This window comes from Coregonus clupeaformis, chromosome 24, assembly GCF_020615455.1.
Source record: "Coregonus clupeaformis isolate EN_2021a chromosome 24, ASM2061545v1, whole genome shotgun sequence".
NCBI lineage: Eukaryota > Metazoa > Chordata > Actinopteri > Salmoniformes > Salmonidae > Coregonus > Coregonus clupeaformis.
Window position 1 is genome coordinate 47,443,279 of NC_059215.1, and position 18,924 is coordinate 47,462,202.

The following is an 18,924-nucleotide window of genomic DNA, read 5'->3' on the forward strand; positions in this document are numbered from 1 at the left end:
CATCACAATAAAGTTAGATTTTGGACCGTGGCACCCCCCGCCCAAACGCAGTAGAGGCAGTAGCACCAGATTCCTAGAAATACAGAGTTCTGAAAGAGATTTTATAATTTTTGATGGGTTCTATGTTGGCATCAAAAGTTCCAAGACAATAGTTGGAACACAAATTAGATTGTCGTGAACGTTTTGCTGCCTACACAATCTCTGTATTTCTTTTGTCTCTGAGTAGCGCTGAATGTAAGCCTCACAAGCCAATATCCTAAATATGGCATAAAATACTTTTATCATACCCCCTTTGACGCATGCAATGATATGCATTTTTAATCTCAGCTTCAGTTGATGAGTGGTTTACTTGCGATCACTTGTCATGGCATGTGTGACAGCAGACCAATTGCACCAAAGGAATTTTAACATTGTTCTGACCTTGTGAAAGGTTATGACAGTGTGATGAAGGCTAAATATAGCGTTATGATGGCTAAATGTAGCCTGGTGTTATGAGACTATATTGTTATGAAGGCTAAATGGCTGCGTTTACACAGGCAGCCCAATTCTGATCTTTTGTCCAATAATTGGTATTTTGACCAATCACATCAGGTCTTTTCACATCAGGTCTTTTTCAGAGATGATATGATTGGTCAAAAGAACAATTAGTGGAAAGAAATAGAAATATCAGAATTGGGCTGACTGAAAACACAGCCAATGTAGTCTTATATGAAGGCTAAATTTAGCCTAGTGTTATGAATGCTAAATGTAGTCTTGCAAAGACTAATGTAATGTTATGAAGGATCAATGTAGTGTTATGAAGGCTAAATGTAGTGTTATGCACTGCAAAAAATGTAAATCTTACCTCGATGTTTTTAGTATTGTATTGAGATTAAGTTAAAATGACTTGTTCTGAGTTGATTTTTCTCACCCAGAAAATGCATCAAGATAGTTTGTCTTGTTTGAAGATATTCTGACTTGTTTCAAACCTTTAAAGTTAAAGTATTATCTGCCAGTGCACTAAGATAATTTGCCTTGGTAAGACGTCAAGTCAATGCATTCTAATGGTAAGAGATATCTAGGTAAGATCAACATTTTTTGCAGTGTTATGAAGGCTAAATGTAGTGTTTCAAATACTAATTTAATGCAATGTTATGAAGGCTAAATGAGAGAGCTGGCTTAGGACATGCCTATAGATGCCATAGGATGTCAGTGCTTTGGATAGATGGCATGGTAGAACTCAACCCTGAGACATGGCCGTCTATGTATAACCCTGTGTCCTACCCGTCCTGATCCAGATGACGACAGCGAGCCCATTTTGGGCCTGTGGTTCGAGGAGACCATCTCCCCAACTAAAGACAAGGTGGCCCCCCCACCTCCTCCCCCACCCCCGCCCCTGGAGACCTCTCCCAGACTGAAGAGCCCCTCCAAGCAGAACGCAGGAGAGAACGGAAACATCCTGTCCGGACGCAAGGACCCCGAGCTGGTGAGGCGTTGTGGTGTTGGGACACACAACACGAACTTGAAAATTAAACAATATACAGTGGGGAAAAAAAGTATTTAGTCAGCCACCAATTGTGCAAGTTCTCCCACTTAAAAAGATGAGAGAGGCCTGTAATTTTCATCATAGGTACACGTCAACTATGACAGACAAAATGAGAGAGAAAAAATCCAGAAAATCACATTGTAGGATTTTTTATGAATTTATTTGCAAATTATGCTTGCCTCCAATGCATGAAGTGGAGTGAAAGAGTGCAATCCTCTGGGGTGGAGGGGAAGAGAATTGGAAACTATGCTACAGGCCTGTGCGTATTACTGTTAGATATTTATTTATGAATTGACGTTTCAGTTCCTGAGCCTGGCCTCCAGCATCCTGAACTTCATCACCACTTCCATGTTGAAGTCCAGGAACAACTTCATCAGGAACTACCTGTCAGTCTCCCTGACAGAACAACACATGGCCTCGCTGGCCAGCATCATCAAGGACGTCGACAAAGACGTCAAAGGTGGGTCGGAAATAAAAATATACAAGTACCATTTTATTATTATCATCATACGTGCATTTAGTAAATGCTCTCTCTCTCTCTCGCTCCGAGTCTCTCAGTCCCTGAAGTATTTCAATTCAATTGAAACTATTGACGCCCTTGGATGGAAAGTGCGGAGATCATCCTTTTCATTACATTTTTCAATGCAAATCAGGTGTTATAACTGTCTCGAATGTGTCTTTTTAAAAATAAATTCATAACATCGTCCCCCTCAGGTGCGTCAGATGAAGAGTTTGCCTCTGCGCTGTATTTCTTCAACCACACCCTGGTGACGTCAGACCTGCCCTCTCCAGCCCTGCAGGTAAGGACGGGGAACCTCGTTTGTAATGCATTCATTTCACTTTCATTATCTAATTACAAATGACTCGAGTCCTGTCACTAGTAATAACCTAGACTGAAATATACTTTTTAATGTTTTTGCATACTGCACTTTTTTAAGAACTTTAATTCGAACACACATACTCAGAGGGAAGGTAACAGATTTACACTACCGGTCAAATGTTTTAGAACACCTACTCATTCAAGTGTTTTTCTTAATTTTTTTACTATTTTCTACATTGTAAAATAATGGTGAAGACATCAACTATGAAATAACACATATGGAATCATGTAGTAACCCAAAAAAAGTGTTAAACAAATCAAAATATATTTTATATTTGAGATTCTTCAAATAGCCACCCTTTGCCTTGATGACAGCTTTGCACACTCTTGGCATTCTCTCAACCAGCTTCACCTGGAATGCTTTTCCAACAGTCTTGAAGGAGTTCCCACATATGCTGAGAACTTCTTGGCTGCTTTTCCTTCTCTCTGCGGTCCGACTCATCCCAAACCATCTAAATTTGGTTGAGGTCGGATGATTGTGGAGGCCAGGTCATGTGATCCAGTGCTCCATCACTCTCCTTGGTAAAATAGCCCTTACACAGCCTGGAGGTGTGTTGGGTCATTGTCCTGTTGAAAACCAAATCATAGTCCCACTAAGCCCAAACTAGATGGGATGGCGTATCGCTGCAGAATGTTGTGGTAGCCATGCTGGTTAAGTGTGCCTTGAATTCTAAATAAATCACAGACAGTGTCACCAGCAAAGCACCCCCACACCATAACACCTCCTCCTCCATGCTTTACGGTGGGAAATACACATGCAGAGATCATCTGTTCACCCACACCACGTCTCACAAAGACACTGCGGTTGGAACCAAAAATCTCCAATTTGGACTCCAGACTAAAGGACAGATTTCCACCGGTCTAATGTCCATTGCTCGTGATTCTTGGCCCAAGCAAGTCTCTTCTTCTTATTGGTGTCCTTTAGTAGTGGTTTCTTTGCAGCAATTTGACCATGAAGGCCTGATTCACACAGTCTCTGAACAGTTGATGGTGTCTGTTACTTGAACTCTGTGAAGCATTTATTTGGGCTGCAATTTCTGAGGCTGGTAACTCTAATGAACGTATCCTCTGCAGCAGAGGTAACTCTGGGTCTTCCATTCCTGTGGTGGTCCTCATGAGAGCCAGTTTCATCATAGCGCTTGGTTTTTGCGACTGCACTTGAAGAAACTTTCTTGAAATGTTCCGTATTGACTGACCTTCATGTCTTAAAGTAATGATGGACTGTCATTTCTCTTTGCTTATTTGAGCTGTTCTTGCCATAATATGGACTTGGTCTTTTACCTTGTCACAACACAACTGATTGGCTCAAACGCATTAAGAAGGAAATAAATTCCACAAATTAACTTTTAAGAAGGCACACCTGTTAATTGAAATGCATTCCAGGTGACTACCTCATGAAGCTGGTTGAGAGAATACCAAGAGTGTGCAAAGCTGTCATCAAGGCAAAGGGTGGCTATTTGAAGAATCTCAAATATAAAATATATTTTGATTTGTTTAACACTTATTTTTGGTTACTACATGATTCCATATGTGTTATTTCATAGTTTTGATGTCTTCACTATTATTCTACAATGTAGAAAATAGTAAAAATAAAGAAAAACCCTTGAATGAGTAGGTGTTCTAAAACCTTTGACCGGTAGTGTACTCAGAGGGAAGGTAACAGACTCGCGTGTTTTTGCACAGTAGCTGCTGTTAGTCTGACTTAAGTCTTATTCGTCTTTCCCAGAACACCCTGCTGCAGCAGTTGGGCGTTGCTCCGTTCTCTGAGGGCCCGTGGCCCCTGTACATCAACCCCCAGTCCCTGTCGGTGCTCTCCAGAGTCCTGCTCATCTGGCAGCACAAGGCCTCTCTGCAGGGAGACCCAGACGTACCTGAGTGTATGACGATCTGGGAGAGGTAAGGCCACAAAATTCAATAAAACACTTTTGATATTATATTGTAACTGAAGTTTCCCAACAAGAAACCAAAAATCGTTGCTCAAACAGAAGGGAGAACTAACAGAGTCACTGAGAACAACCAAAACGAAACTGGTAGGGTTTTCGAAGTGGTTCTCAAATACCTCACTGAAAGTGGCAAAGCAACAAGAAATATGTGTCCGAAAAGGCAATCAAAAATAAAAACCCACACCACCTTTTAATATGGAGTAAACCAAACAGGAAGACCGAATAAAAGGTTTACATTTAGATTTTAGTCATTTAGCAGACTCTCTTATCCAGAGCGACTTACAGGAGCAATAAGGGGTTAAGTGCCTTGCTCAAGGGCACATCGACAGATTTTTTCACCTAGTCGGCTCGTGGGATTAGAACCTGCGACCTTTCGGTTACTGGCACAACGCTCTTAACCACTGAGCTACCTGCCGCCCTTAGACTAAAAGGTTTTGATTCTCACATATTTAAACAGCTCTCTAGCTCTTCCAGCATCTCTCAACTGGAACACTGCGCCAGCGCGGGTGGAACTAACGAGGCGGCATCCTGACCAATGAGGATGATTCCAATCAGGGCAAGCCTGTCCCAAACAGAACCAACCTCAAAATCGAAAACTAAATCGAGCAAAACCCCTAAAGCCTATAATACTACTATATTGTATATTTAAATGTTTAGTCATTTAGCAGACGCTCTTATCCAGAGCGACTTACAGGAGCAATTAGGGTTAAGTGCCTTGCTCAAGGGCACATCGACAGATTTTTCACCTATGGGTGTAAAGGTCCGGGAGAGGGTTTTCAATCATTCAGATTTAATTTAGATTGTTCAGGTTCACCATAAGAAATCGTTTTGGTTTAAACAGTCAGTGTATTTGGTCATTTTTACATGAACAGGGTAATTTCATAAAGGACAGCAACCATATATTGTTTTTGCGCATGGATGCATTCATTGGTCTGAGCGGGAGAAGATCTGTACAATTTTGCACGATGACCAGTTAGTCAGTGGCTGATGGAGATTTCAGATAAAATGACCAGTTAGTCAGTGGCTGATGGAGATTCCAGATAAAATGACCAGTTAGTCAGTGGCTGATGGAGATTCCAGATAAAATGACCAGTTAGTCAGTGGCTGATGGAGATTCCAGATAAAATGACCAGTTAGTCAGTGGCTGATGGCGATTTCAGATAAAATGACCAGTTAGTCAGTGGCTGATGGAGATTCCAGATAAAATGACCAGTTAGTCAGTGGCTGATGGAGATTCCAGATAAAATGACCAGTTAGTCAGTGGCTGATGGAGATTCCAGATAAAATGACCCGTTAGTCAGTGGCTGATGGAGATTCCAGATAAAATGACCAGTTAGTCAGTGGCTGATGGAGATTCCAGATAAAATGACCAGTTAGTCAGTCTGTAATCCGAGGGCCGCTCAGCTTCAGCTTAGAAAAGTTGTTCCATCAACAGCCGATTTTTATAAATTTTAAATGGATAATGAATGTGTTCATGCAAAAAATGTTAGCGCTTCGAACCGAATCGCATCAATTTGTTCCCCTTATCAAACCGAATTGAATAAATTCGTTCCCCTAATCAAACCGAATCGCACCGCATTGTTTCAAAGTAAAACGTATCGTATCGGAGCCCATGTATCTAGATGCGTATTGAATCGTTCGTGAAAGGAGAGATGCACATCCCTAATACTAACGATGCTCTGGGAGAGATGAGTTTCACATCACATTTATTGGGTTAGTTAGTAGTGATACTAATAAGTTATGATGGTCTGGGAGAGAGATGGCAGCCAGGGCAGCAGTTTCACACATACATATTCACATGTTTATATACGTTGTTATATACATTTATAAAAGTTATTCGGTGCCAGAATCTGGCGTAGCGATAACATTCCCGACTTCGGACCACAAATGCCCCCTGGCAACGGGGGTCAGCCGAATGTCTGTGTGCTAGTGATGCGCTGGGGTTGACTCAACTCGCAGTCCCAGCGGTTATATCCGTGGGGCGGGAGGGTCATTTAAAATATTGTTTGGCGTGCGGGCGGGTTGACTAAAGAGAAAACAATGCTTTAAAAATCCATAAACGTTGAATTCTTGTGCAATTAATGTCTGAAGGCTACGTTTTTCTTTCATTATTTTTTATCTGCCGTTAGTGCGTAAGCTTTAGGGCCTAACTGTACAGGCCAAATACACGGCAATCGCCAAATGCTTTTGGGAACTTGTGCAGAAAAAGTTAACGTCGATCCACCAAAGCAAAAAGGACAATGTCAGAGTTGAATTCAATAGGAGAAAAGCTGCGAAGTGGAGAGTTGAAAGCAGAGAGAGGGGAGGGCCGGAACAGTAGTCTAATGTTGGGGAAGGATTTGTCGATTTTGGTTAAAAGAGGATGGTAGCAGTGATGCGCGATTTAATTGTGAGGCGCTATACACATTTGACAGTCAAAAGACGAGCAAATATGGCATGTCAAGGGAACTGGAGCCTACTGGTCAGATAGATGGCCTAACTGAAATCTGGACACTGACTGTAGGTCTGTAACCTCTCACATAGCCTTAATATTAAACTCCTGCAGAATTAAGCATTTCTTGCAGAAACTGTATGCACCAAATGTACATTTTAACTCGGGAACAGGAGTGGAGAAATATTTATTTATTTATTTATTTATTTATTTCAGCATCTTGAGAGAATGAATGCGCGGTTAGGGACAGTCTGTAAATGTTGCTATCTTCACCAGCGTCATTAAAAGCTGATGGTATTTCAACCAGCAAATATCCATCCAAGCCAAACTGAATTCTTATCAGAAACATGTTGGGTCGTTTTTCACTGCTTTTAATCTCCTTAAAACCGGTCAAACAGATTTTCACTTTATCACATACACTGAGTATACAAACATTACGAACATTTTTCATAAGTCTGGCCAGGTGAATGTAGGCGAACGCTGTGATCTCTTATTGATGTCACTTGTTAAATCCACTTCAATCAGTGTAGATGAAGGGGAGGAGACAGGTTAAAGAAGGATTTTTAAGCCTTGAGACATGGATTGTGTATATGTGCCATTCAGAGGGTGAATGGGCAAGACAAAAGATTGAAGTGCCTTTGAACAGGGTATGGTAGTAGGTGCCAGACGCACCGGTTTGTGTCAAGAACTACAACGCTGCTGGGTTTTTCATGCTTAACAGTTTCCCGTGTGTATCAAGAATGGTCCACCACCCAAAGGACATCCAGCCAACTTGACACAACCGTGGGAAGCATTGGAGTCAACATGGGCCGGCATCCCTGTGGAACGCTTTCGTCACCTTGTAGAGTCCATGCCCCCAACGAATTGAGGCTGTTCTGAGGGCAAAAAGGGGTTGAAACTCAATATTAGGAAGGTGTTCCTAATGTTTTGGTATACTGCGGATGGGTTATTCGCAATTGCAGGCGGGTACGGGTGAACAAACAGCTGACCTACGGATCACTACTGCGCACGTCTTACCTACTCGTTTCTAACTGGCCTGTCTCGGGGGAAAAACTATAAAAATACTGAAGGGATGTTCAGAACTCTGATCTCCGTTTTAAAATAAATTATGTTTACTCAAGGTTTCTCTCTCTCTCTACTGTCTCTCTTCCCCCTCTAGGTTTGTGGGTACCTTGAAGCAGCACGCCTTCCAGGGTTCTGTCCCCGGTGACGAGGACCTAAACGTGGAGCACCTCCAACTCCTGCTGCTCCTCTTCCACAACCTGTCTGAGCGGGGGAGGCGCGCCGTGCTCACCCTGGTCACCCAGGCCATCACAGAGGTATTTAACTGCTCTTTAACTGTGTTGTCTTTTGTATTGTCTTACCAAGGCTTGGACTCGCGTCACAACGATCACGACTTCTGACTCCACCAGTGGTGACTCGGACTTGGACTCGCGTCACAACGATCACGACTTCTGACTCCACCAGTGGTGACTCAGACTTGGACTCGCGTCACAACGATCACATTTTACATTTACATTTTAGTCATTTAGCAGACGCTCTTATCCAGAGCGACTTACAGTTAGTGAATACCTTTTTTCTTTTCTTTTTTCTATTTTTTGTTCATTTTTTTTTTTTTTTTTTTATACTGGCCCCCCGTGGGAATCGAAACCACAACCCTGGCGTTGCAAACGCCATGCTCTACCAACTGAGCTACATCCCTGCCGGCCATTCCCTCCCCTATCCTGGACGACGCTGGGCCAATTGTGCGCCGCCCATGAGTCTCCCGGTCGCGGCCGGCTGCGACAGAGCATGGATTCGAACCAGGATCTCTAGTGGCACAGATCACGACTTCTGACTCCACCAGTGGTGACTCAGACTTGGACTCGCGTCACAACGATCACGACTTCTGACTCCACCAGTGGTGACTCAGACTTGGACTCGCGTCACAACGATCACGACTTCTGACTCCACCAGTGGTGACTCAGACTTGGTCTTGATCAGTACTGACTTTGTTGTCAGAAAGTCTCTATCCCATAATGCAACATGCTAGCTACAACAGCAAATGTTAGATTGGGGCAATTCCCACGGTAACATTATGATGCTGAGACTACGATTTTTCACTTTAAAAAACAAAAACCAATGATCGCAAAGTCAAACAAACCATACAACTCTATGCATGCACAAGCACGACTTAACAATTTCCACAGAAAAGTTTACAAAAACACATTTACTTGAAGAACAGTGCAGATGAAAAGTTTGTTAACAGATTGACGGCACAAACCGCCATTCTGTTACCAAACTCTACATCTGCACGGTTCTTCAAGTGAACGTTATCTTGAGTCTCGGCATCATTCTGTTACTGTGGAATTTCCCATAGCTGCTGTAATTAGCTAGCTACCCTTACGAATGTTCCAACACAGCAAGCTAGCAAGCTTTCTCGTATGACAAACCAATAAGATGGCGCCGACGGACATGGCAGCTGTGCTTCTAGCTCCTAAGCAATAATTACAAGCATTTTCGCTACGCCCGCAATAACATCTGCTAAATATGTGACCAATAGCATTTTATTTGATTAATAAAGTCCAATCTCCTGTCCTCTCAGGTGGCGGGTCCCCTACACCAGGAGGCCCAGCTCAGAGCCGTACCCCTCAACCTGTCCCGAATGCTGCTGGTGCTAGACTACCTGCTCCACCAGTACTCCAAGGTCCCCATGTACCTCTTCCAACAGGTAGGTTGAACGGCCGCTCAGTCCTTTTTTTTGTGTTGGGTTGCAGTTTTTAGAATTGGTAGAAATGGTGTCGTGACCAGCATGGTTTTATTTAAACCCTCTTGAGTCAATTTCCGCGGCCCAGTTGAAATCGAATTAGCGTGATACTAAAATCCCCATCAAAAAATCTGTCTTGTTTAAACCCCATATCTGGAGTTTTGTTGTCCAGCAACATTTCACTTTATGGCTGCAGTGCACTTTTTGCAGTAGGTCGTTGGGCGGAAGAGGCAGTCCTCCTAACACAGTGAACTGACTATCTTATCTATTGCTTCCAGGTCCAGTACAATCTACTGACCCCACCGTGGTCAGGCCAGGGTTCAGTCCAGGACGGGTCCAAACGCAGCGCCCTGCCCCTCTACTGCGGCTTTAAAGAGGTGGAGGAGAACTGGTCCAAGCACTGCTCGGCAGGTAGGAGTAAGTCAAGGACTTCCTGTTTTAGTTTTTTTTAAAGGGGAGTACCCCATCCGTAGATTTTTACATTTTAGTCATTTAGCAGACGCTCTTATCCAGAGCGACTTACAGTTAGCGAGTGCATATATTTTTCATACTGGCCCCCCCGTGGGAAACGAACCCACAACCCCTGGCGTTGCAAGCGCCATGCTCTACCAACTGAGCTACAGGGGACTAGATCTGGGCGGTATGGACAAAAATCTATATCACCATAAATTGACTGAATTATCATGATAACAATAAATTGAACAATACGTTTATAACATTAATGTGCATCAGTTACTTTTTTTTATATTGTCCTTTAAAGCTACTACTACTTTGAATGTTATCAGTTGTCCTGTTAGCAATATCCCATATTACATTTCAAACTTCACATTCTTCTAGTAAAGGCTACTTGTCGTTGTTATCGAATATAAGTAAAAAGTCCTCAATATATATTTTGTTTGGTTGGTATCGAACATTTTCGTTTTATTCTCCCAGCTTTTACCCGTCTGTATCAGTTCTAGCATTAAACAAGTATTTACCTGTCACCTTGAAGATGGTGCTATCTTTTTCACACATGCTAATTTAACGGCTGAGTGCAGAATTACAAAACCCTTTTGTAGCCGATTGGGGTGTAACCCAGTTTATAATGCATGTTGTCTTCTGTTAGATTCCACAGTAGTGCAGCCCAAATTCTACTGCGTCCTGTCACCCGAAGCATCAGAGGACGACCGAAGCCGACTCGACAGCAAGGTGAAGCTACACGTCAAACCAACCACAAACTGTGGATTTATTAGCCCACTTTCTAATCTCCTCTCTTTTAACTTCTAGAAAAAAGAAAAAAAAGACATAACCCATTATAAGCCTTGTAATAAAACATGATCTAGTCTCATACGCGCTCATAACAACTAATGAAGCGTTAAAGAAACCTGAAGGATATGAGTTAAAGTGCCATGTTTTATTTTGGTCCAGGTTTTCCAGAAGCTGTCCAACGGAGCGGTGAAGTATAATGAGCTTTACGCCTGTCTGGTCTCCCTGCTGTCTGCCGGCTCGCAGTTTGACACAGCCAGGAGACAGGAAAACAAACCCATCACACCTATGGTGAGGAAGGAAGCGCGCGCACACAACGCTGTTGTTTCCCTACGTCCTCACAAGTATAGTTATGGAAACACACACGATCATCCTGGAACTAACGCTAGTATGTCGCTTGCGTTCCCAGGAGGCGTGCTCCCTGCAGTACTACTTCCTGGTGCTGTGGAGGATCCTGGGGGTCCTGCCGCCCTCTAAGGCCTACGTGGAGCAGCTGAAGGAGGGCCTAGGAGAGCCCAGCGAGAGTGACATCCTCCACACCCTGCGCTGGTCCTCACGACTCAGAGTCACCACATACGTCAACTGGATCAAGGTCTGTGGCCCTCAGTCAGTCAGCCAGTCAGTCAGTTAGTTAGTTAGTTAGTTGGTCAGCCAGTTAGTTAGTTGGTCAGCCAGTCAGTCAGTTAGTTAGTTAGTAGGTCAGCCAGTCAGTTAGTTAGTTGGTCAGCCAGTTAGTTAGTAGGTCAGCCAGTCAGCCAGTTAGTTAGTTAGTTAGTTAGTTGGTCATCCAGTTAGTTAGTTAGTGGGTCAGCCAGTTAGTTAGTTAGTGGTTCAGCCAGTCAGTTAGTTAGTGGGTCAGTCAGTCAGTTAGTTAGTTAGGTCAGCCAGTCAGTCAGTTAGTGGGTCAGTCAGTTAGTTAGTTAGTAGGTCAGCCAGTCAGTTAGTTAGTGGGTCAGCCAGTCAGTTAGTTAGTAGGTCAGCCAGTCAGTTAGTTAGTGGGTCAGCCAGTCAGTTAGTTAGTGGGTCAGCCAGTCAGTTAGTTAGTAGGTCAGTCAGTTAGTTAGTTAGTAGTTCAGCCAGTCAGTTAGTTAGTAGGCCAGTCAGCCGGTCAGTTAGTTAGTAGGTCAGTTAGTTAGTTAGTTAGTTGGTCAGCCAGTCAGTCAGTTAGTTAGTTAGTAGGTCAGCCAGTCAGTTAGTTAGTTGGTCAGCCAGTTAGTTAGTAGGTCAGCCAGTCAGCCAGTTAGTTAGTTAGTTAGTTGGTCAGCCAGTTAGTTAGTTAGTGGGTCAGCCAGTTAGTTAGTTAGTGGTTCAGCCAGTCAGTTAGTTAGTGGGTCAGTCAGTCAGTTAGTTAGGTCAGCCAGTCAGTCAGTTAGTGGGTCAGTCAGTTAGTTAGTTAGTAGGTCAGCCAGTCAGTTAGTTAGTGGGTCAGCCAGTCAGTTAGTTAGTGGGTCAGTCAGTCAGTCAGTTAGTTAGTAGGTCAGTCAGTTAGTTAGTTAGTAGTTCAGCCAGTCAGTTAGTTAGTAGGCCAGTCAGCCGGTCAGTTAGTTAGTAGGTCAGCCAGTCAGCCAGTCAGTCAGTTAGTTAGTTAGTAGGTCAGCCAGTCAGTTAGTTAGTTGGTCAGCCAGTTAGTTAGTAGGTCAGCCAGTCAGCCAGTTAGTTAGTTAGTTGGTCAGCCAGTTAGTTAGTTAGTGGGTCAGCCAGTTAGTTAGTTAGTGGTTCAGCCAGTTAGTTAGGTCAGCCAGTCAGTCAGTTAGTGGGTCAGCCAGTCAGTTAGTTAGTGGGTCAGTCAGTCAGTCAGTTAGTTAGTAGGTCAGTTAGTTAGTAGTTCAGCCAGTCAGTTAGTTAGTAGGCCAGTCAGCCGGTCAGTTAGTTAGTAGGTCAGTCAGTTAGTTAGTAGGCCAGTCAGTTAGTTAGTAGGTCAGCCAGTCAATTAGTAGGTCAGTCAGTTAGTTAGTTAGTAGGTCAGTCAGTTAGTTAGTTAGTAGGTCAGCCAGTCAGTTAGTTAGTGGGTCAGCCAGTCAGTTAGTTAGTGGGTCAGTCAGTCAGTCAGTTAGTTAGTAGGTCAGTCAGTTAGTTAGTTAGTAGTTCAGCCAGTCAGTTAGTTAGTAGGCCAGTCAGCCGGTCAGTTAGTTAGTAGGTCAGCCAGTCAGCCAGTCAGTTAGTTAGTTAGTTAGTTAGTTAGTAGGTCAGCCAGTCAGTTAGTTGGTCAACCAGTTAGTTAGTTGGTCAGCCAGTCAGTCAGTTAGTTAGTTAGTAGGTCAGCCAGTCAGTTAGTTAGTTGGTCAGCCAGTTAGTTAGTAGGTCAGCCAGTCAGCCAGTTAGTTAGTTAGTTGGTCAGCCAGTTAGTTAGTTAGTGGGTCAGCCAGTTAGTTAGTTAGTGGTTCAGCCAGTCAGTTAGTTAGTGGGTCAGTCAGTCAGTTAGTTAGTTAGGTCAGCCAGTCAGTCAGTTAGTGGGTCAGCCAGTCAGTTAGTTAGTGGGTCAGTCAGTCAGTCAGTTAGTTAGTAGGTCAGTTAGTTAGTAGTTCAGCCAGTCAGTTAGTTAGTAGGCCAGTCAGCCGGTCAGTTAGTTAGTAGGTCAGCCAGTCAGTCAGTTAGTTAGTAGGCCAGTCAGTTAGTTAGTAGGTCAGCCAGTCAATTAGTAGGTCAGTCAGTTAGTTAGTTAGTAGGTCAGTCAGTTAGTTAGTTAGTAGGTCAGTCAGTTAGTTAGTTAGTTAGTAGGTCAGTCAGTCAGTTAGTCAGTTAGTTAGTAGGTCAGTCAGTTAGTTAGTAGGTCAGTCAGTCAGTTAGTTAGTTAGTAGGCCAGTCAGTTAGTTAATTAGGTCAGTCAGTCAGTTAGTTAGTAGGTCAGTCAGTTAGTTAGTTAGTTAGTAGGTCAGTTAGTTAGTTAGTAGGTTAGCCAGCCAGTCAGTTAGTTAGTTAGTAGGCCAGTCAGTTAGTTAATTAGGTCAGTCAGTCAGTTAGTTAGTAGGTCAGTCAGTCAGTTAGTTAGTAGGTCAGTCAGTGAGTTAGTTAGTAGGTCAGTCAGTGAGTTAGTTAGTAGGTCAGTCAGTTAGTTAGTAGGTCAGCCAGCCAGTCAGTTAGTTAGTTAGTTAGTTAGTTAGTTAGTAGGCCAGTCCGTTAGGTCAGTCAGTGAGTTAGTTATTAGGTTAGCCAGCCAGTCAGTCAGTTAGTCCCCTCAGACAAGCTACTGCCCTGTTTTTTTTCTTCAATATCTTAGCAGCTGTTGTCTTCTTATGTAATAAATAAAACCATAGGTAGCTATTCATGTTTTGTAACTATATTTGATATGATTTCAACCATTTGGATTCCCATCTAAGCCCTTGTGGATTGATAAACCACCTGTTGGATTAAACTGAAATGAAAAACTCTGACTGTTAAAAATTGTTTCTGCTTCTCAATTCTTCTGTTTTCTCTCCTCAATCTCAGGAGCACCTGGTGACTCAGGGGATGAAGACAGACCAAGCTACGGATCTGATCGAGGCGGCTTCCTCCAAGTGCAGCACCGTCAAGTACGACGTGGAGCTGGCCGAAGAGTACATTGCTAGACAGGTGGGTGTGAGATGGGGCCGGGACGATACCAGTGTCATGGTACTCGTTTAGTATCGTGGCAAGGAAACAAAACAGGATGCAGATTCAACTTCTTTAGGACAACAAACCTCATTATGTTGTAATCCAGAGTCACATTGATTTATTTTCCAAGCTATAGCACACAATGTTTTACATACAGGTAGCTTAGTGGTTAAGAGCGTTGTGCCAGTAACCGAAAGGTCGCTGGTTCTAATCCCCGAACCGACTAGGTGAAAAATCTGTCGATGTGCCCTTGAGCAAGGCACTTAACCCTAATTGCTCCTGTAAGTCGCTCTGGATAAGAGCGTCTGCTAAATGACTAATTATTTATTATTTTATTTTATTTTATCTTTGCCATGGAAAACATATTGCGATACTGTTATCCTTCCAGCCCTAGTGTGAGAATGTTTGAACATATACAGTTGAAGTCGGAAGTATACATACTCTTAGGTTGGAGTCATTAAAACGTGTTTTTCAACCACTCCACAAATGTCTTGTTAACAAACTATAGTTTTGGCAAGTCGGTTAGGACATCTACTTTGTGCATGACACAAGTAATTTTTCCAACAATTGTTTACAGACAGATTATTTCACTTATAATTCACTGTATCACAATTCCAGTGGGTCAGACGTTTACATACACTAAGTTGACTGTGCCTTTAAACAGCTTGGAAAATTCCAGAAAATGATGTCATGGCTTTAGAAGCTTCTGATAGGCTAATTGATATCATTTCAGTCAATTGGAGGTGTACCTGTGGATGTATTTCAAGGCCTACCTTCAAACTCAGTGCCTCTTTGCTTGACATCATGGGAAAATCAAAAGAAATCAGCTAAGACCTCAGAAAAAAATGGTAGACCTCCACAAGTCTGGTTCATCCTTGGGACCAATTTCCAAACGCCTGAAGGTACCACGTTCATCTGTACAAACAATAGTACGCAAGTATAAACACCATGGGACCACACAGCCGTCATACCGCTCAGGAAGGAGACGCGTTCTGTCTCCTAGAGATCAACGTACTTTGGTGCGAAAAGTGCAAATCAATCCCAGAACAACAACAAAGGACCTTGTGAAGATGCTGGAGGAAACCGGTACAAAATCATCTATATCCACAGTAAAACGAGTCCTATATCGACATAACCTGAAAGGCCGCTCAGCAAGGAAGAAGCCACTGCTCCAAAACCGCCATAAAAAAGCCAGACTACGGTTTGCAACTGCACATGGGGACAAAGATCGTACTTTTTGGAGAAATGGGGGTGGCAGCATCATGCTGTGGGGGTGCTTTGCTGCAGGAGGGACTGGTGCACTTCACTAAATAGATGGCATCATGAGGAAGGAGAATGATGTGGATATATTGAAGCAACATCTCAAGACATCAATCAGGAAGTTAAAGCTTGGTCACAAATAGGTCTTCCAAATGGACAATGACCCCAAGCATACTTCCAAAGTTGTGGCAAAATGGCTTAAGGACAACAAAGTCAAGGTATTGGAGTGGCCATCACAAAGCCCTGACCTCAATCCTATAGAACATTTGTGGGCAGAACTGAACCCTGACTCAGTTACACCAGCTCTGTCAGGAGGAATGGGCCAAAATTCACCCAACTTATTGTGGGAAGCTTGTGGAAGGCTACCTGAAAAGTTTGACCCAAGTGAAACAATTTAAAGGTAATGCTACCAAATACTAATTGAGTGTATGTGACCTTCTGACCCACTAGGAATGTGATGAAAGAAATAAAAGCTGAAATAAATCATTCTCTCTACTATTATTCTGACATTTCACATTCTTAAAATAAAGTGGTGATCCTAACTGACCTAAAACAGGGAATATTTACTAGGATTAAATATCAGGAATTGTGAAAAACTGAGTTTAAATGAATTTGGCTAAGGTATATGTGAACTTCCAACTTCAACTGTAGGCACTGTGTGTGTTTGTTCAATGCATTTCAATGGTCAATAAATCAACGGCATTATATTATTTACAGATTTGCTACAAATGATGAATAATCTTAATAAAGATGACATTCAGAGCCGTCCCTAATTTGTATGGATGTCAATGTGTAACCTTCGTCTCTTCTATAGATCTCAACGTTCTCCTGTGTGGACCCCAGCTCCATCCTGGCCTTGCACCAGATCCCCTCTCTACAGGCCATCTATACTCTGGACGCGGTCATCTCCAAGGTCCAGGTGTCCTTGGACGAACACTTCTCCAAGGTGGCCGCAGAGACTGACCCTCACAAGTCCTCAGAGATCACCAAGAACCTGCTGCCTGCTACGCTGCAGCTCATAGACGTGTACACAGCCTTCACCAGGTGAGAACGATCCACTATCCTCTCTTTTTACCACTCAACTCAAACTATGTTCTCTAGTGGGGCAGAACAACTCAGGCTATGTTCTCTAGTGGGGCAGAACAACTCAGGCTATGTTCTCTAGTGGGGCAGAACAACTCAGGCTATGTTCTCTAGTGGGGCAGAACAACTCAGGCTATGTTCTCTAGTGGGGCAGAACAACTCAGGTCTTCAAATAATAGACTCAGTTGGCAGTTCACACTGAAAATGGATGTGTTCTTTCCATCCTGAAAATGTCTTGTTTTTGTATTTGGGCAATGATGACTGACTGTTCTGTGTGTCCCAGGTCCTACCTTCTCATGAGCCTACCAGAGGAAGGAGAGAACAAGCTGTCAGAGGCTAAACTCCAGGGTTACGCCGCAGTGCTGTCCATAGGCTCCATGCGCTGCAAAGCCAACCTGCTCGGTACGTACTAGTGGGCTTATGGTTTGGGCTCATTCTAGACAAATGAAGACATGTTCAGCAAAACCAGTCAGCAATACCTAGTTAAAGTCTACTGTTTTCAATGGGAGACCAGCAGAGCCCCCTGAGTCCTCATCTCACTCAACAACGGTGTGTTTTTTTTTTCACTCATTCAGGTCAGAGTGTGATGCAGAACCTGCCCTCGGCCGTCCAGACACTGTGTGACACCTGGAACAATATCCACACCAACGAGTTCCCTAACATCGGTTCATGGGTGTGTACCCCTGAAAGGGGGTGGATGCGCTCTGTACGTACCCCCATGTGGTAACGGAGGTGGAGCCACCCTCTCGTGAATACCTTCGACACTTGATCAAAGAGTTTGATTCCTGATCAAACCCCAATCGGTCACACGTGCCGTGCCCGTCTGTCTGTCTGTCTGTCTGTGTGTCTGTGTCTGTCTGTCTGCAGTTATGAATAATGAGGCTGTCTCAAACTGCACCCCTACCGAAAGTAGTGTAAGAAATAAGGTGCTATTTTGGATACAGCCTGTGTTCCCCCTCAGCATAATGACTGATTTGATTGAATGAGTGACATGATTGATAGATAGATTGGTTGATTGATTGATTTGTCAAACCTTTCCTCGGTTAACCCCCCAGTTGTTCCGTGTAGTTGATGTTTTCCAGAGCCTGTCACGCCTGATCCAACTTGTTAACTAGTCATCAAGCCCTGGATTAGGCCAATCAGATGTACTAGCTGTGACACGTCTGGGTTCCCACGGGGGGAGACGTTCGAGGATAATGAAGTTTTTTCCCGACTAACTTGTCTGTCTCTTCTCTCAGCGGAATGCGTTTGCCAACGACACCATCCCGTCGGAGAGCTACATCAGTGCCATCCAAGCAGCTCATCTGAGCACGCTCAGTAACCAGTCCCTGGCCCTGGCCTCCTCTCTCAAACACATCCTGCTCTCTCTGGTGCGCCTCACCGGAGACCTCATAGTGTAAGTCACCCTCCGAGCCGCACCAACGGTGTCTCCAGTACCAGCATCAGCCACTTCCACACGGTCCATATTACATGAACAGTTTCCAGTATTGCAAAGCTAATATACCTTGTGGATAAAAATATGCGATTCTCCCATTGACTGTGGTCTTGAGTTTTCATCAAAGCTAATTAGTAATTAGTTCTCGCTCTCTCTCTTTCGCTCTCTCTCGTTCGCTCCCCCCCCCCCCCCCCCCCAGGACGGAGGAGTTGAACCCTCCCCAGGTGGTGCGTTCCCTGCTCCCCCTCCTCTTGGAGAGCAGCACGGAGAGCGTGGCTGAGATCTGCTCTACCTCCCTGGAGCGTATCCTGGGCCCCGCTGAGTCCGAAACCTTCCTGGCCCGCGTCTACCAGAGACTGGTCACGGGATGCTACAACGTCATCGCCAACCACTCCGACCCCAACAGGTGAGACTTTGAAACTTTGAGCCGAGCAGTTAGGCTGAGACTCGGGAGTTGAGTCAACTTCAATGACCCCCCCGTCCCGTCCATCAATGATACCCTAGTCAACTTGACAGGGCTTGAGAGTGGTTACGTATACCTCCAACAGAGTGAAAAATTTGACGAGACCTATTCAAAGAAGCGTCCGCTAAATGTCATGGAAAGAGATTGACAGCTGTAATGGTTGAATGTGTCTCTGTTTGTCTCAGTGGTCTGGATGAGTCTGTGTTGGAGGACTGTCTACAGTACCTGGAGAGGCAGCTGGAGAGCAGCCAAGTATGCAAGGCCATGGAAGAGTTCTTCTCCTTCAGGTGTGTCAGTGGGTTTTGTGTGGCTCAGTGGGTTAGAGCGTGGCGCTACCAACCCC

General features: G+C 44.0%; 1 protein-coding gene across 12 annotated transcripts in view; it reads left to right on the forward strand.

Moving 5' to 3' along the window:
* LOC121537745 (E3 ubiquitin-protein ligase UBR4-like) overlaps positions 1-18,924 on the forward strand; it is a 126,731-nt gene that overhangs the window by 24,237 nt on the left and 83,570 nt on the right. For 9 of the 12 annotated variants that reach the window (XM_045207276.1, XM_045207279.1, XM_045207278.1 and 6 more), the window contains exons 13-29: positions 1,278-1,465; positions 1,829-1,985; positions 2,240-2,325; positions 4,132-4,301; positions 7,939-8,098; positions 9,364-9,489; positions 9,804-9,942; positions 10,631-10,713; positions 10,933-11,061; positions 11,180-11,362; positions 14,197-14,319; positions 16,415-16,644; positions 16,967-17,085; positions 17,259-17,389; positions 17,922-18,079; positions 18,318-18,524; positions 18,767-18,868. In XM_045207276.1, coding sequence (XP_045063211.1) covers positions 1,278-1,465; positions 1,829-1,985; positions 2,240-2,325; positions 4,132-4,301; positions 7,939-8,098; positions 9,364-9,489; positions 9,804-9,942; positions 10,631-10,713; positions 10,933-11,061; positions 11,180-11,362; positions 14,197-14,319; positions 16,415-16,644; positions 16,967-17,085; positions 17,259-17,389; positions 17,922-18,079; positions 18,318-18,524; positions 18,767-18,868 — 2,491 coding nt within the window. The remainder of the gene's footprint in view (positions 1-1,277; positions 1,466-1,828; positions 1,986-2,239; positions 2,326-4,131; positions 4,302-7,938; positions 8,099-9,363; positions 9,490-9,803; positions 9,943-10,630; positions 10,714-10,932; positions 11,062-11,179; positions 11,363-14,196; positions 14,320-16,414; positions 16,645-16,966; positions 17,086-17,258; positions 17,390-17,921; positions 18,080-18,317; positions 18,525-18,766; positions 18,869-18,924) is intronic. The other 3 variants (XM_045207282.1, XM_045207287.1, XM_045207277.1) reach the window with 2 other exon arrangements.